Source organism: Thamnophis sirtalis, unplaced genomic scaffold (assembly GCF_051295495.1).
Source record: "Thamnophis sirtalis isolate CommonGarterSnake01/CBP01778 unplaced genomic scaffold, rThaSir2_p1.2 scaffold_12, whole genome shotgun sequence".
NCBI classification, from domain to species: Eukaryota; Metazoa; Chordata; class Lepidosauria; order Squamata; family Natricidae; genus Thamnophis; species Thamnophis sirtalis.
Genome location: NW_028261392.1, coordinates 33,644,039 through 33,657,596, shown reverse-complemented (window position 1 = coordinate 33,657,596; position 13,558 = coordinate 33,644,039). Strand labels below are relative to the sequence as shown.

The following is a 13,558-nucleotide window of genomic DNA, read 5'->3' as shown; positions in this document are numbered from 1 at the left end:
TTTGTTTGCTTCTAGGTGTTCGCTAATTCTTTGCTTGATTATTTTATAAATTAGTACAAGAGAATGAAGGAAAAAAGTAGGCATACTTGTATCAATCAACATGGATGCTAATTTGGTCTGACTTTTCTTGACCCTAGTTTGTTTTGCTATGCTAAATAGCACTTCTGAGTGAGGTTGACTTGATCCTGATGGTAAACAAGCAAAGTAGTACTGTAGCTATGATTGGCAGTCTAGGTCAGCCATTGAAATAGTTAGTTTTATCCAAGTTTTAAGCACGTATTTAAAGTATGGGCCAAACTAAAAAATATGGACATGTTCTTAAACTTTTGACACCTATATCCTTAATTTTTTCACATGGGTTTCATAAGTTTATTTTTGATAATATGAAGAGGTTGTATGTATATCTCCTCCTTGAAACAACTATTCTGCTTTATATGTCACATTTCTTGTCCCCATGCAGAAATGGAACCTGGGAGGGATACCCTAAGGAATGGTCCTTAAATGTCATCAAGAGAAATAAAAACAATTGTTTCACGGAAGAGCATTTGCTTACTGGAAGAGATGGAATAATTGGGACAAGCTATCCTTTCACATGCAGTAGTACAAATAGTGCAAATGTTATCAGCATAACCTGGTATAAGGTACTTTTAAAATACTTTCTTGTTTATAGAAGAAATAGTTTATAGTCATGAAGATGGAGATAATTTACCACAATGGAAATTGTCATTCACAGCATTCATAGACTGGAACAACAGCAAAAATACAAATGACCCTATAAGTTGCAAACAACATTGTCCTCCTCTTTGTTTAATGGTCCTGGTGGCTATGAGTACAGCATAACAGTGTTCAGGAGAGGTCATCACCTATAGAGATAGTATAGAATCTTCCAGACAATACTAAATTCTGCATCATTTGGATAGTAGCTCATGAACCTTTCGTTGTAGTGATGCTTTCTCTGATGTAAACATTTCCAATCTGCTTGTAGAATTGGTTTACAAAGAGAGGACTTTTGTCAACCACTATCCATTTGAGCAGTTACACACTTATTCAAAAAACTCTGAATGTAGCTAAAGTTCATATCTTTGTTTCCATGAATGATGGAAATAAATACATCAAGAAGCCTAGCCTGAAGCTGATCAGTGTTTTAAAGTTCACTGCCAGTGTCTTCTACAGTTGGGTGGCAACTCCTAGTCAACTTATCTGTTGTTGAAAAATAATTCCTTTTTAAATAAACTTTTCTTTCTTTAAATGTCTCTTGAACATAAATTTGTATAAGGGGAGTATTTTATTAATGTTTACAGATGGTTTAATTTGTTAATTCCATAAATGCTGCTTTAAAATACAAACTTCAGTTCGTAATGCATTGTAGTAATAACTACATATTTCACTAAAAAAATAATGAATATTAACATAGGAAGGTTGTTTCTGCATTGCACTCATTCTCTTAAAATGTTATTGCATTCTCCTGGAGTGGATTTAAAGAATTGATTTTAAAATAGATTAGGATAGAATAACAGAGTTGGAAGGGACCTTGGAGGTCTTCTAGTCCAGCCTAGGCAGGAAACCCTAGACCACTTCAGACAAATGGTTATCCAACATCTTCTTAAAAACTTCCAGTGTTGGAGCATTCACAACTTCCTTTTTAAAGCAACTAATTCTAATTTAAAGCAACTAAGTCTGTGGATTTAGTTTAAACATCAACATCTATGCATACTAGTTGTCAACTCTGAAGTGAACCTGGCTGGGGCCATTTTGGAGGCTTCAGGATTGCCACAGTGCAAAGAAGGGATAGGGAGGGGGGATCATAGTTAGATGGGGGTTTGTAGCCAAAACAAAATAGTTTCCTTTGGGAACCAAGGACATTTCAACAGGTGGCTGGAGAGAGCAGGAGCATAGTAGACAGGCAACCAGCCAGTGCCTTGATTGGACAATGTGACTGATTGTTTGGGGGAAGGAGAATCTTTCACTTTTTAATCAGGCGGGAAATTTCAGAGTTGGTTTTCACCAGTTTGTGCCAATATGATATCTCCAATAAAATTGTTCTTTGAGGAACTTGTCTGCCTTGGAATTCTTCTTTCTTTGGAACTATTACTTGGAATCCTGACACTAGCCTCCTTGGGCTTATTCCCAGGTTAAGAACTCTAAGCTGAATAATTTTTGAATAAAACAAATGAATGCTGAATGCAATCATGTTTATCCAAGTGATTAGAACAAAGAGAATGAGGCATTTTCCCAATAGGATGGAGAGCTTTATCTTACAATATGTCTTCTTTTTTTTAAAAAAAAGGTTTATAATGAGCCATTTTGTAACATCTTCATTGAAACAGGACTGCATAGAGAATATTAATAAGAAAGGTGAAGAAGAATGGCACATTGATCAATTAACAGAAAAGGATGGTGGAAAATACACATGTGTAAAAACAATTCTTCATGCAGGAAAGAAATACAACAGCACAAGTACCACCAATTTAAATATTAAAGGTGAGGCTGTGTAAAATTATTAAAGGACTTGGGACCAAAATCAGTGGTGTTCTTGCTCTAGTGTGACAGATTTGAATTTTAATATCTTAGGAAATAATGGAAAACTCAAGAAAACACAACACAGAGAAAGACTTTCTGATCCCCTTATCTTTATGGATTACATTTGCTTAAGCTGTCCACATTTATACATGTATTGGCTAGTAATGCAAGCTGTGCTGGATAAAATAGAGGCCCAATAGATGACCGTGTCCACAGACAGGGTCTTCTAACCAGTCCTCTGTACAGCCCTTCATTTTTATCTCCTGCCAGCAGCTGTCTATCAGAAATTATCTCTGCTTCCAGTCCTTCATGCTTGTTGGCTGTGTAACTGGGTGAAGTAAGTCTTATTGCTTGATGTACGTAGTCCTTGACTTGTGACCACAATGGAGTCAGCCCATTATGGTCATGTGAATGTCATAAAATGGGTCACCATGTGATTGGTCCGAATGTTACAACCTTCTTTTGCAGCGGTCATTAAGCAAATGCAATAGTTGTAAAATGAACACAGTGATGGTTAAGTGAACCCAGCATTCACTATAGGCCATTTGTACTGAAAAATTGAAGTAACTACTTTTTTTTTAATCAAACAAAAATCATAAATCATGGTCATGTGACTATGGGATTCTGCAAATGGTCTTAAATTATGGGTGTCCAAGTTCCCGAAATGTGGTCATGCGACATAGGGGATCAGCTGTCAGAACCTTAGAGCTGGCTCAAAGTGGCTCATAAGTACCTTTTGGGTGGAGTCTGTCATAAGTTTGAATGGTTGCTAAGCTCATATGATGAGAACTCCTTGATGTTAGTTTGCTTGGTCCTGTGTGTATACATGCCACTAATATTGTTCTTCTATTATATGCAATGTATCATACTTCTATTTTGAATATATTAGAAGACCAACATACTGAAAATCATTCTGCTGTACTGGATACTCCTCTCCTTAGAGTGGAAAATTCAGCTATGTAATTCTGAGAATTACAATCCAAAATCATCTTTTTAAAATGAAGAATCGTCTTTGATTAAATAGCCAATTCACTTAAAAAAAATTAAAGAAAATGTTTTGGACAACATGTTAGCTATTATCATCACGATGGACTTTAGGAAAATTAGTTTAAGTAATTCTCTTTCCTCTTCTTAAGGTACTGAAGAAAAAGTAACTCCAAAGCTAATTGGACCTGGTCATAAAATTTTCAAAACTGAAATAGGTACTTCTCTTTATTATTAATCTATGATGATGTTTGGCTATATTATCAACAAGTGTACCATTTCAAAAGCTGGCTGTATTAATTGCCTTTAAAATATCATAGATTTTTCTGCACTTGAGCTAGAATGATATTGCTATATTTTATTTTATTAAATATAAACCAAGTAATGTTATTTCTTGGTTTATATCTAAATCCAGGCTCTATTCCACAAAGTCTGCACTCCTTCTAGAAGAGTAGAATAAGACGAGAGCATTTAGAACAAGGGTGTCAAACTCGCAGCCCATGGGCCGGATGTGTCACATGCCGGTTCTGCCCCCACCTGGTTTAGCAAATGGGGGAAAAGTCCTGATACATCACACGATGCTGCTGTGCCAATGCGAGTTTGACACCCCTGATTTAGAAGCAAGTAACTGGCAGGCCTTTGAAAGAATTGTAAAGAGAAATGAAGAGTGATATTTTAATTTAAAGAATGAGTTATTTTTCTTGTCAAAGAGCATATCTGTATCCAGTGACCAGTGAAGTCAATGTTTTTTCTAATTTCCAACTTCTTATTTGTTGTTATTTGTAGTTGTTAAATTATATTAAAATATATCACCAAGTCAGAAATTACAGCAGGTAGGAAATATTCATTGAAGCAAAGCGATTAATCAATGATTTGAAATTTAATTCTGAAGAGGATTAAAAAGGAGAATATTTCTGGATTGTGATTTCTCCCTTGTAATTTTTGTGTCTTTGATTAAAATTATTAATTTTAAGTAAATATTTCTATTAGGTAAAGAGGAAATCCTAAATTGCACAGCATTTTTAGGTTATTCGAAGAACTTCGTTGAATTCCCCTATGAACTCTATTGGATTGTGCATGATGACCTTATAGAAACATGTCAGAGTAATAGTTCACTGTGTCAAAAGACAGAACATAAATAGTAAGTACTATTCATAATCAAATATTTTGTACACTTGTTTGATAATTAGACATATAGGTAGTCCTTGACTTATGACCAAAAATTGAGCCCACATTTTTGTTGGTAGGACATTTGTTAAGTGAGTTTTCCTCTACTTTATTACCTTTCTTGTCATGGTCATTAAATGAATCACTGCAGTTGTTAAATGAATAACATGCTTGTTAAATGAATCTGGCTTCCCCATTGATCACATGACTCTTTCAGTGCCGCTGTAGCTTCTAACGATCACTACATGAACATAATTTGAGGACTATTTGTATTTTAAATTTCTTTGGTAAGTTTTGCAATGTGAACTACTATGACTGAGATCCAATATAATAAAACAGCATATTTGTACTATCAATAAATAAATAAATAGCCAGTCCTCTTCTTTGGAGAGGGAATTACAACTGTTTCCTGATTTTTGTCAAATGAAAATTCCATAACATAGGAATGGGATTTTATGGATAGATGAAATTGTTCCTATTTTATTCATTCATAAAATATAAACCAGCAATTTTTAAAAGATGGGAATAAGCTAGTTATTTAAACTAATCTTTATATGCTTTATTTCCCTGACATCTTTCTTCAAATACCTTGCAGATACATTGGAAATGCAATTTCTGGAATTCATGCTATGGATGTTGGAACTTTAAGTAGTCAAAAGTTTAAGTAGTAAATAGATATGGAACTTTGAGTTGTCAATAATATAGAATTCAAAGAGAAAAGTTCAGGATAAAGAAAACAATTTAAGGTATATACTTCTAAGATTAACAAAGTGGTCAACAGAAAAATTTCCCTTCACATACTTGAGAGCTTCCAAAATCCTTCCAGATACATCAAAATGCCTGAAGAATAGAGCAGGACTAACCTTTATGACCGAAGAGCAAATTAATTAATTGAATTCAATAAGCTCTCTTCTTCTGTTTATTTAAAAGTAAAATTCATTAAATTCACTGAGCTTTTCTCCAGAGTAAATGCTTATGGCATTGTTATTCTATCAATTTCCCTTTCTTAACAGTGATGAAAATGGAAAAAAATATGTTATGAAACAACTTTGGTTTAAAGGTGTGAAAGAAAAGAACTTCAATTCTTCATACAAATGCGTCTTTTCTGAAAATGGTTTTGAAGAGCAAACATTTATATTGCAAAAAGGTATTATATAGTTTAATCTAGTATAAAAATTAACTTGTGAAAATACAGGTGTCTCCATATGACCCAGAAGTCTAAACTGATATGGAGGAAAAATAAATTGTAAAGACTAAAAAGAATTCTTAGAAAGTGGGCAGATAATTTTGAATGTAGCTGATAATAGAACTTGGAAATTAGAAAAGGTAGAGATTTCCCGTACACATATGTGCTAGTTGTTCCCGACTCTAGGGGGCAGTGCTCATCTCCATTCCAAAGCCGAAGGCCAGTGCTGTCCGAAGACGTCTCTGTGTCATGTGGCCAGCATGACTAAACACCAAAGGAGCACAGAACGCTGTTACCTTCCCACCGAAGTGATTCCTATTTTTCTACTCGCATTTTTATGTGCTTTCAAACTGTTAGGTTGGCAGAAGCTGGGACAAGTAACAGGAGCTCACTCTGTTACACGGCGCTAGGGATTCCAACCCCCAAATTTCTGACCTTTCTGATTGACAAGCTCAGCGTCTTAGCCACTGAGCCATGGCGTCCCCCTACTTGAAAATTATACAAGGCTAATTACTAGTTGAATTCTATTTTAATCTAAATTTGAGTTTTTATAGATGTAATTGTTTGTTTCATAGATAGCAACTTAATGCCCATTGATATCCAAACATTTATGGTATCTCTAGATAATAATCTCATACATTCAGATCCCTCTCCTAAAGCAGGGGTGTCAAACTTGAAGGCTGTGGATCACATATGTCACCGCTGGCCACGCCCAACCCTGGTTTAGTGAAGGGGGAAAAAGTTGTGATACGTCACTTGATGACAACATGCTGCTGGGAGTTTGACACCACTGTCCTAATGGAACAAAAACATTTTTTTAATGCCATAATGTTTTGGAATTGTCATTTAATATCTTATGAAATTTCAGGAAAACAAATTTCTTTGTACGTAGATTGTAGAGATAACACTGAAATATAATTTTATCTTATTTCATTTATCCATGTATTAAATTATTGTATTTTATTCCAATCTCATTTTAAATTGTATTTTATTCCAATGCCATTTTAAATTGTTTTTATCAGATTTTAGTAATAATTTGTCTTTGGAATTCTGCACTTTGATATGGGTCATGGCCTAATCAATAAAGTAAACCATTCCTTTGTAAAATGTATTAGCTGCTTGTCTTACCAAATGGTAACTCTGGGCAGCTTGCAATATTAAAAGATAAAACAGCATAATATTTTTGATTCTGTTTTTAAGGATTATTTTACATAAATGAGGCTTTGTAGTATTCTATGAGAAGGATCTTGAGAGACAGAAAGAAAAAATGTGGTCAGAGGAGAGGTGGGCTTCAAAACTTTTAGCAAGGGGTTTTCTGCCTGATGGATAGGTGGGCATGGCCATTGTGGGTGTGGCCTAGTCGGCCTCCTGTACCCTGATGGGGGACATTTTTGCCCTCCCTGGGCTCCAGAGGCTTTCCTCGAGCCTCTGGGAGGGCAAAAATGGCCTCCCCAGGCTCTGGAGGCTCTCTGGAGTCCAGAAACGGGGACATTTCTGGCCTTCCCGATTTTATGGTAGGCCCATTTTTCACCTTCCCTGAGCCTCCACGCGTGCCCTGCACTTACTTGCATCCAAAATGGGCAGCGTGGGGACTCTCTGGGAGGGGCAGGGTAGGCAGGGCCAGCCAGGAGTGGGATTTGGGGGTTTTCCAAACTGCACAGAATCTTAGCTAGAGGTTCTTCCGAACCCCTGCAAACCCCCAGGAGCCCACCCCTGGATAAGAGAGGGCATTGTCGACAGTGGGTGGAGAAAGACACTCAGAAGGGACCATCCCTAGCTTCTCAGGTTGTAAAGGAGAAGATCAAAGATATCTTCTTTCTCAGTTGCAAGATTTTGTTAATATAGCCTTACAATTAAATTAAATTAGTTCATCTGGTCATGTTTCCTGTCTGGTCTCCCTGAAGAGGCTGACTGACTTATGGACAATCTGAAGTCCAGCAACATAAAATTGGCTTGATACATTACTGTATAAAAGGATAATTGGGAATGGATAAAGCCTTCTAAGTATCCCCTAAAAGGGCATTGCACCTTTACATGAATTTGACAACATTAAATTGCTTCTTTAATGTCAGATACTGATCTTAAGTGAAAGCAAATGGATTTTTTAGTTCTGAATTTGTTGCTTCATTTATATAAGATAATATATATAATATAATAGCAGGTTATGTTAAGGTTACCTAATAATAGATTTCATATCTTCATAATATTTTTCTATTTTAAGAGAGAACAACAAAGTAAAATATTACTACATATATTTCTGTCTCATAGCATACTAGACAGGCATTTGGCTAGAAAATATTTTAACTTCTTGTGATTATTGGAGAAGCTTGCCTTCCTACGCAATAATCTTTTCTTTTCTTTTTTCCTTCCTAGAATCTAATCCAGATTTACCAGTTCATGCCTTTACTACTGGAATGATAATGGCCATAATGTTTTCCTTTATTGCTGTCCTGATAGTGATTCTCTGTGTAATATTCAAGATTGAGCTTGTTTTATTGTTCAGAGATATAACAGGAAAGGATGAAACACTGGGAGGTAAAATGATTGATTTGACTTAATAAATAACAGCATTGATTTAAACCCATTAAGTATCAAAGGGGAAAAAATAAGAAATTGTAACTTCTTCACTTTTTATTATTACATTCATTACATTCTGAAAGAAAATAGAAATTAGGGGTAGAGAGTTGTTTTTGAAAATATAGATACATAATTGTTTTACAAGTCTCCAAAAGGGGAAATTATTGATTCTGTTCACTCTGTTTCTGTCTTCTTTTGGCTCTGCATTCAATATGAAGTAAACAATGTTTATTTGATTGTTTGATAAATGAAATAAATACAGAACAAATAAATGCTACTTAGCCAACCGTACAAAGAAATAGGAGAGTCTGCCTGAATGTCATTCCTATAAGTAATTATGTCAGAGAAGTATGTTGACTCTGAATTATTTATTTATAGATGGAAAACTTTATGATGCTTTTGTGTCTTACCTGAAAGACTCTACACCAATATGTGGTGAAGAGAGAAAATTTGCTCTGGAGATACTGCCTAAAACATTAGAAGATCATTTTGGATATAAGCTATGCATTTTTGAACGAGATATTTCCCCTGGAGGAGGTAAGTAGGTGAGATAAATGATCATTGAACATATTGGTAAAATATCTTTTTCTTTTGCTTAAATTTAAAATATACCACAGCCATTTAATTTCCTAGAAATAGCATCACTGAGATTTTATTATATACTGTACAATATATACTGTTCACATACAGTGTGTGTGTGTGTGTGTGTGTGTATGTGTGTGTGTGTGCGCGCGCGTGCGCGCCGTGCGCACCCATTTGCTATGATTTTGGAAAAAAGTGTTGAAATTTTTGGGTTGGTCTTTTGCTCATATTAAAAGCATTGGGATGAATTAAGCAATGATTCTAGATGTGGTCTATGGTTTTTTATGAAAATATTGCAGATAATATCTCCGTCCCTCCCTTCCTTCCTTCCTTCATCCATCTTATCTGAATTTCTCCTAAAGCTCTAAAATGTTCAAATTTGGCTGCTACTGACTGATTTTTATATATTATATTGTTAAACACACATAAACACACACCTATTTATCTCTGTAACATTTTAAATTTGTATCTGTTTTATATTGCTTTATTTATCAATATGTGCCACACAGAGATGGGCCAGTATATAAATTTGATTAATGAATTAAAATAAAAATGTTAATTCATTAATCATTTTTTTTGCATAAAACGTTAACTAAAATGAGTAAAATGTGAATGAGTGAGGTTACATAGAAATAAAATATAATCTCTTCTACTTACAGCTGTTATTGATGACATCCAATCATCCATTGACAGAAGTCGAAGATTAATTATTATTCTGAGTCAAAACTATGTCTCTGATCAAGTCATGTTCGAGCTAGAGGTTGGACTGCATAAAGCCTTAGTTGAGAAAAAGATCAAAGTCATATTAATAGAATACATGCCAAAAAAATATTTTGATTCTTTGCCCAAGTCTTTGGAACTTCTTTCTTCCAGCCAAGTGGTGAAATGGAAAGAAGAAAAATCACTGCCTTTAAATTCTAAATTTTGGAAAAAGCTTTGCTATGCCATGCCTGCCAAGCCAACTATTTCAGCTGCTTGTCAAGGGGTAATGTTGCGGGAAAGAAGAAAAAGGACAAATGCCTTCTGTATCACTTCTGAGCCATCACTTGCCTGCTAGTAGGTCTTCATCACTGTTGCTTTGGAAGTAAAATACAAGTATGTCTTCACAGATACTTGGGAGCTGCAGAATTGAGGCTGGGGGCTTCAGGTTGTCCAAATCTGTGACTTGGTTTCAATGATACCTTTATATATTGTTTTATTCAATATGTACATTCCATATGGTTGTCCATTTTTTTACATGGTATGTCAAAATGTCGGACTTCTGCCTTACAGATTTATTTGCAAAGTGGGGAGTCCAATGTCAATATGTCAAAGAACAATCATGTTTTCTTTGTATCTGATTGTTGTTGTTTCAACCTTAAATGCAGCAGATGCTGACAAAGAATCAGAAGCCCAAGAGAGACAATCAAAACATTGCAACATCAACGAGAACGATGCATAAAATGCAAGCATTTGTTGAAAGAAGGTTGACTTACCATTTACATTGTCCCCAATTAACAAGAACTATATTTGGAATTCAGCTCTGTTTATGTATGTGAGAGAGAGACATTGGAAAGAAAGACATTGAAGGATACTGTACCTAATACATTTGAATTCATTGGGTCTTGTGTTATTTAACTTGAGCAGGAATCATTGACAATTTTAGTGTTCATCTGGGTATTGCATATATGAAATACATTTAAAAGAACCAGCTGCAGCAGCAATACTATGCTTTTATAGAAATTTCATGCTGACATTACCCTTAAGGGTCTACGACTGTGAACATAGCATCTGTCTATAACGCTTGAAAGTACTGGTGCATTCCCTGAAGTCCTAATGTTGTCAAAGAGTCCTGAGAATGGCTGCTAGTTGGACCCTGGTGCTGCATAAATATCCCATATGTGCTCTGAAGCTTCCTTTTGCTTTCAAACATGGATATGGAGTGCTGTATAGATCTATCCTCAGGGATGCAGTGGCTCAGTGGCTAAGACACTGAGCTTGTCAATCAGAAAGGTCGGCAGTTTGGCGGTTGAAATCCCTAGCGCTGCGTAACAGAGTGAGCTCTGTTACTTCTCCCAGCTTCTGCCAACCTAGCAGTTCGAAAACATTTAAAAATGCAAGTAGAAAAATAGGAACCACTTTTGGTGGGAAGATAACTGCGTTCCAATTTAGTCAAGTCAGCCACATGACCATGGAGATGTCTTTGGACAGTGCTGGCTTTTCGGCTTTGAAATGGAGATGAGCACTGCCCCCTAGAGTCAGGAATGACTAGCACATATGTGCGAGGGGAAACTTTACCTTATAGATCTATCCTTTACAACTAGATTATCAGATCAGGCTGGCATCAGCGTGAGAAAATTCATCTAACATAATGCTGCTGCTTCAAGCTAAAATATATTTATAATATATAATAACATTACCCTGGATTTCCCCAGGATTGTATGTGATAACACATTAAATTTGATGGATTGTGTCTACTGGATGCTCAATAGAGGAATTTCTCTCTACATAAAATATTTCTCTCCAGGACAAAATTCTTCAATAAAAGGGTATGTAACTTCAGATTGCAGGTCCTCTAGAGCAGTGGTTCTCAACCTTCCTAATGCAGCGGCCCTTTAATACAGTTCCTCATGTTGTGGTGACCCCACAACCATAAAATTATTTTTGTTGCTACTATGTAACACAGGGAGCCACAAAACTTGGGTAGGTGTGGCCAACTCAACATCACTCCCATCCAGTCACATGACATCCCCTCCCAGACATGCCTACCAAGGTTTCATGGCTCAGTGTTTTCTGTGGGAATAGGGTCTCTCTCTCTCTTCTCTCCCCCTCCCTCACATTTCTGTTTTTCTCTATTTTTCCTCTCTCTTTCTCTTTTTCCTTCCTTCCTTTCTTTCCTTCCCTTTCCCTCTTTCTTTTTCTTTCTTTTTCATTGAATAGCATTTGCTATCTCATTTGATAGCAAATCCAAAATAAAGTTATTAATTGTAGGAAATTGCTTCTCTGTAATCTTTTCATAGTGAACTCTAAGTTGGTAGAAGCTGGCAAGATTGTACTAACAGCAATAGGATATATATTTTGATTTCTTTTGAGTTTGACAATATAATATGTTATACAAAATTATAAATAATCTTATTTTCAGATGCATTTTTTTTGCCATCTCTGTTATTTTCTTTTTAAGAAAATCAGACTTGCTTCCAATTTGTGCCTTCTGGCAAACTGCAGTTTTATTGGAAAGAGATCTAGCTTGCCATTGCTTTCGACATAGGTCTGAGAAAGTTAGTTTCTTTCTTTCTTTCTTTCTTTCTTTCTTTCTTTCTTTCTTTCTTTCTTTCTTTCTTTCTTTCTTTTCTCTTCCTTTCTTTCCCCCTGATTTGTTTCCCTCTCTTTTCCCTCTCTCTCATTCTCTCCGTTCAGCTCTCTTTCATTTCTTTCTTCCTCTCCCCCTTCTCCCTCTTATTTGTTTCCCTCTATTTTCCCTCTCTCCCATTCTCTCCTTCCAGCTCTTTCATTTTTCTCTCTCTATCGCTCTTTCTCCCCTTTTCTCTTTTATCTCTTCCTTGTGCGTGCAAGCAAAATACCCTCCTGGGCCGGGATCACAGCAGCGGGGACAGCGACTCCTTCTGCTGCCACCACTGAGAAGTGAGTAGCTGGCTGCGCTGCGCAGGAGACTCCTCAGTGCCAGACTCAGGTCGGTCCCCTTCGTGTTGACTCAGGAAAGAGCTGGAGCAGCCGTCTCTGGATGCAAAGAGGGAAGGGTTCCAGAGCCCTGTGCAAGGAGAGCCCTGTGCAGTGCAGAAGAACTGGATCTCTTCCCTCCATGCACCAACCAGCTGTTGTCGCTGCTCCCCATTCTCATCCTTCCTGAGCCAACACAAAGGGGACCATAGCTCACGCTGACCTGAGTCTGACGCTGAGGTGTCTCAGTTACTCACCTCAGTGGCGACAGTGGGAGGAGAGTCATTGTCCCCTCTGCCTTGATCCTGGCTCAGGAGGATATTTTGCTTGTGCACACGTGCACATGAGATGAGCACAAGAAAAGGGCTGGAGCTCTTCCCGACACTGAGTTGCCTGCGAAGGACGCGGAATCATAAAAGCAGGCGAGAGGCTCGTGCCTTCTCGGGGTGGAGAGCAGATTGTACAATTGGGTCAGCAGGGAGCCGCAGGAGAGGGGCCAAAGCCTATTAAGACTGTTACCCATGCTAAGCATGGGTAACAGTCTTAATAGGGAATCTCAGTGTATGCGTATCCCACGTTCCTTTATTTTTTTTATTTTCCCCACTTGGTTTTATGCTTCAGAAATGGTACCTCTTGGCCAGTGGTGGGATTCAGCCAGTTTGCACCACTTCGGGAGAACTGGTTGTTAACTTTCTGATCAGTTTGGTGAACTGGTTGTTAGAAGAAATCATTAGGTCAGAGAACCCGTTGTTAAATTATTTCAATCCGACCACTGCTCTTGGCTTCTGTAGCTCTGCCTATCCACCTCCATCACTCGGAGTGAGTTGCTTTCCCAGCGTCCTCTCTGCTGCACAGGTCTCTCTTTCTTCTCTCCTTGCTTCCATT

At 36.9% G+C, this 13,558-nt stretch overlaps 1 protein-coding gene across 1 annotated transcript in view; it reads left to right on the top strand.

Moving 5' to 3' along the window:
* The window catches only part of IL18R1 (interleukin 18 receptor 1), a 20,506-nt gene extending 8,116 nt beyond the window's left edge, over positions 1 to 12,390 (top strand). Inside the window, exons 5-12 of the mRNA XM_087726922.1 lie at positions 461 to 641; positions 2,328 to 2,481; positions 3,657 to 3,722; positions 4,495 to 4,645; positions 5,685 to 5,818; positions 8,231 to 8,392; positions 8,813 to 8,971; positions 9,676 to 12,390. Coding sequence (XP_087583048.1) covers positions 461 to 641; positions 2,328 to 2,481; positions 3,657 to 3,722; positions 4,495 to 4,645; positions 5,685 to 5,818; positions 8,231 to 8,392; positions 8,813 to 8,971; positions 9,676 to 10,073 — 1,405 coding nt within the window. The 3' untranslated portion in view covers positions 10,074 to 12,390. The remainder of the gene's footprint in view (positions 1 to 460; positions 642 to 2,327; positions 2,482 to 3,656; positions 3,723 to 4,494; positions 4,646 to 5,684; positions 5,819 to 8,230; positions 8,393 to 8,812; positions 8,972 to 9,675) is intronic.
* The last annotated feature ends 1,168 nt before the right edge of the window (positions 12,391 to 13,558 follow it).